Source organism: Montipora capricornis, chromosome 11, assembly GCF_036669925.1.
Source record: "Montipora capricornis isolate CH-2021 chromosome 11, ASM3666992v2, whole genome shotgun sequence".
NCBI lineage: Eukaryota > Metazoa > Cnidaria > Anthozoa > Scleractinia > Acroporidae > Montipora > Montipora capricornis.
Window position 1 is genome coordinate 37,110,313 of NC_090893.1, and position 2,500 is coordinate 37,112,812.

The following is a 2,500-nucleotide window of genomic DNA, read 5'->3' on the forward strand; positions in this document are numbered from 1 at the left end:
TGCTGAATTGGCCCTGTGGGTCTGCGTCTTTACACATTTTGCTAACAACGTTTCCAAGCTTGTTATGTCCAACAGGACGCGATGTAAACAAACTGTCGGCTTAGCAAACAAAAAATGCGCTATTGTTCTCCGTTTCTCACCTGAGAAGGTGAGAACAAGTGGTCGGATCAAAAAATGACAAACAAACAGATGTCAAAAACAAGTGCCAATTATTGCCCTGTGAAAGACCACTTTTATGTAACCTATACCTCATGAATAATATCATGAAATAAGTTAGATAAACCCCTCGAACGTCGGTACTAAGCCATATACATCCCTCGGGCTTAATACCTCCGTTCTCGGGCTTTATCTCTTACTTACTTATAAATGACGAGCTGCGCAATATATGTGGTTGAAATGTAACAAGCTCTCAGTTAATGTTAAAAAGACTAATTATGTTATCTTTAAACCAAGACAGAGAATAGCTAATGGAGATAAAAACATACTGTATTCTTTGGAATTCAGTTACTAAAGCAAACAAACGTATCCAAATTTCTGGGTGTCTATCTTGATGAGCATCTTACTTGGAAGCGTCACATAAGTTTTTTTTTTATCAAAGCAAATCGCAAAATCCGTTGGCATTACATTTAGATCTCGATTCTACATTTCTTCAAGAACGAAGGTAGCCTTGTACTACTCACTAATTTATCCTTACATCATTTATTGTAATTCCACTTGGTCTTCTACATGTCTCCAATTTAAATAGAATATTCTACTTGCAAAAGCGTGCTGTGCGAGCAATAACAAATTCAGATTACCGAGCGCATTCTGCTCCTCCAATTGCGAAACTAAACATCATGGACATTTTCAATAAATTTATTTCAATTTTCTAAGTTTATGTTTTATTATTACAATTAGTTGTTGCCTCCGATGTTTTTGAATGTATTTGAAACAAGCCACCAAATGCACAATTGCGGTACTAGAACAGCCAACAATTATCGGCTACATTTTTGTTGCACTAGCATCAAACAATAGGCCTTTTTCGATATATTAAAATTCAGCTTGATAGCGAGTCAGTGAGGACAAAGACAAAGGAAAGTGGATGACATGTAAATATTTTTCACATTAATTCCCACGTGTTTCTATTGTCTTTGTCCTCACTACCTCACTTTCAGGCTGAATATTTAATATATCGAAAATTGCCTATTTACAATTCTTTACCAAGGTCCAAAAATCTGGAACTCTCTTCCTGGATCAATTATTAAATCATCTAGTTATCTAAACTTTAAGAAAAATATGCTAGGGTTTCTTGAGTGATAGTTATGCCGCTCAAGCATTGCGTGAGATTATTTAGATTAATGAATAAGCATATGAGGGGGGCCCCTCTTATAAGCCCGGTGGTTTCTTGGGGTCTCCTCGCCACAATTATTGTAATATCCATCCTTTCGTTTATTCAAGAGACATTGGTAGACTAATTTAATTACCATCAAAGAGCAGAAATATTTTATTTTTTCCCTGCATTTTAGATTTTCGATGGAAATAATGACGCGTATACAGCAAAGAAAAATGTTCTAAGCAATGTACTAATAACAAGGTGGCTACGTTTTGTGGTGAAGGAGTTCAAAGACAATGTTTGTATGAGGACAGAGGTGTATGGAGTGAAGCAAAAACCAGGTAAACCAACCAACCAAGCATAATAATAATAATAATAATAATGATAATAATAATAATAATAATAATCATAATCATAATCATAATCATAATCATAATCATAATCAAAGGAGGGCATTTTAAATTTATTTTAATCATATATAGGTCTGGATATCCAGAAGTTTGTATACTGGCATACCAATAATAAACGTGTAAAAACTAGCGATATGTTAAATTTCCGACAATTCGGCTACCTCATGAAGCCATTATCAAGGAGATGAAAATGAATATGCGAGTTCATAATAGATATAAAATAGTCCAAAGATGAAATGGTATATGAAATGAATCATATATGAACTGCGGATATGAAATCAAGTAAAGCTATGATCTTCGCAGTTATAAACGCAATTTATACAATTGCGTAGAGAAGCCTGAAAAATTCAGGACTTCAACGGGGTTTGAACCCGTGACCTCGCGAAGATCATAGCTTTACTTGATTTCATATCCGCAGTTCATATATGATTCATTTCATATACCATTTCATCATTGATTCATTCCTCACGGGACCATTAGAACCCACAAATGACCAGCTCCCAACGTCAGTGGCTTCATAGCTCAGTTGGTTAGAGCGTCGCACCGGAATCGCGAGGTCACGGGTTCAAACCCCGTTGAAGTCCTGAATTTTTCGGGCTTCTCTACGCAATTGTATAAATTGCGTTCATAACTGCAAAGATCATAGCTTTACTTGATTTCATATCCGCAGTTCATATATGATTCATTTCATATACCATTTCATCATTGATTCATTCCTCACGGGACCATTAGAACCCACAAATGACCAGCTCCCCACGTCAGTGGCTTCATAGCTCAG

At 35.9% G+C, this 2,500-nt stretch overlaps 1 protein-coding gene across 3 annotated transcripts in view; it reads left to right on the top strand.

The window, feature by feature from the left end:
* LOC138022858 (uncharacterized) overlaps positions 1-2,500 on the top strand; it is a 295,342-nt gene that overhangs the window by 40,206 nt on the left and 252,636 nt on the right. For 2 of the 3 annotated variants that reach the window (XM_068869845.1, XM_068869844.1), the window contains one exon: positions 1,506-1,653. The exons of the other annotated variant lie outside the window; for it this stretch is intronic. In XM_068869845.1, coding sequence (XP_068725946.1) covers positions 1,506-1,653 — 148 coding nt within the window. The remainder of the gene's footprint in view (positions 1-1,505; positions 1,654-2,500) is intronic. 3 annotated transcript variants of the gene reach the window in all.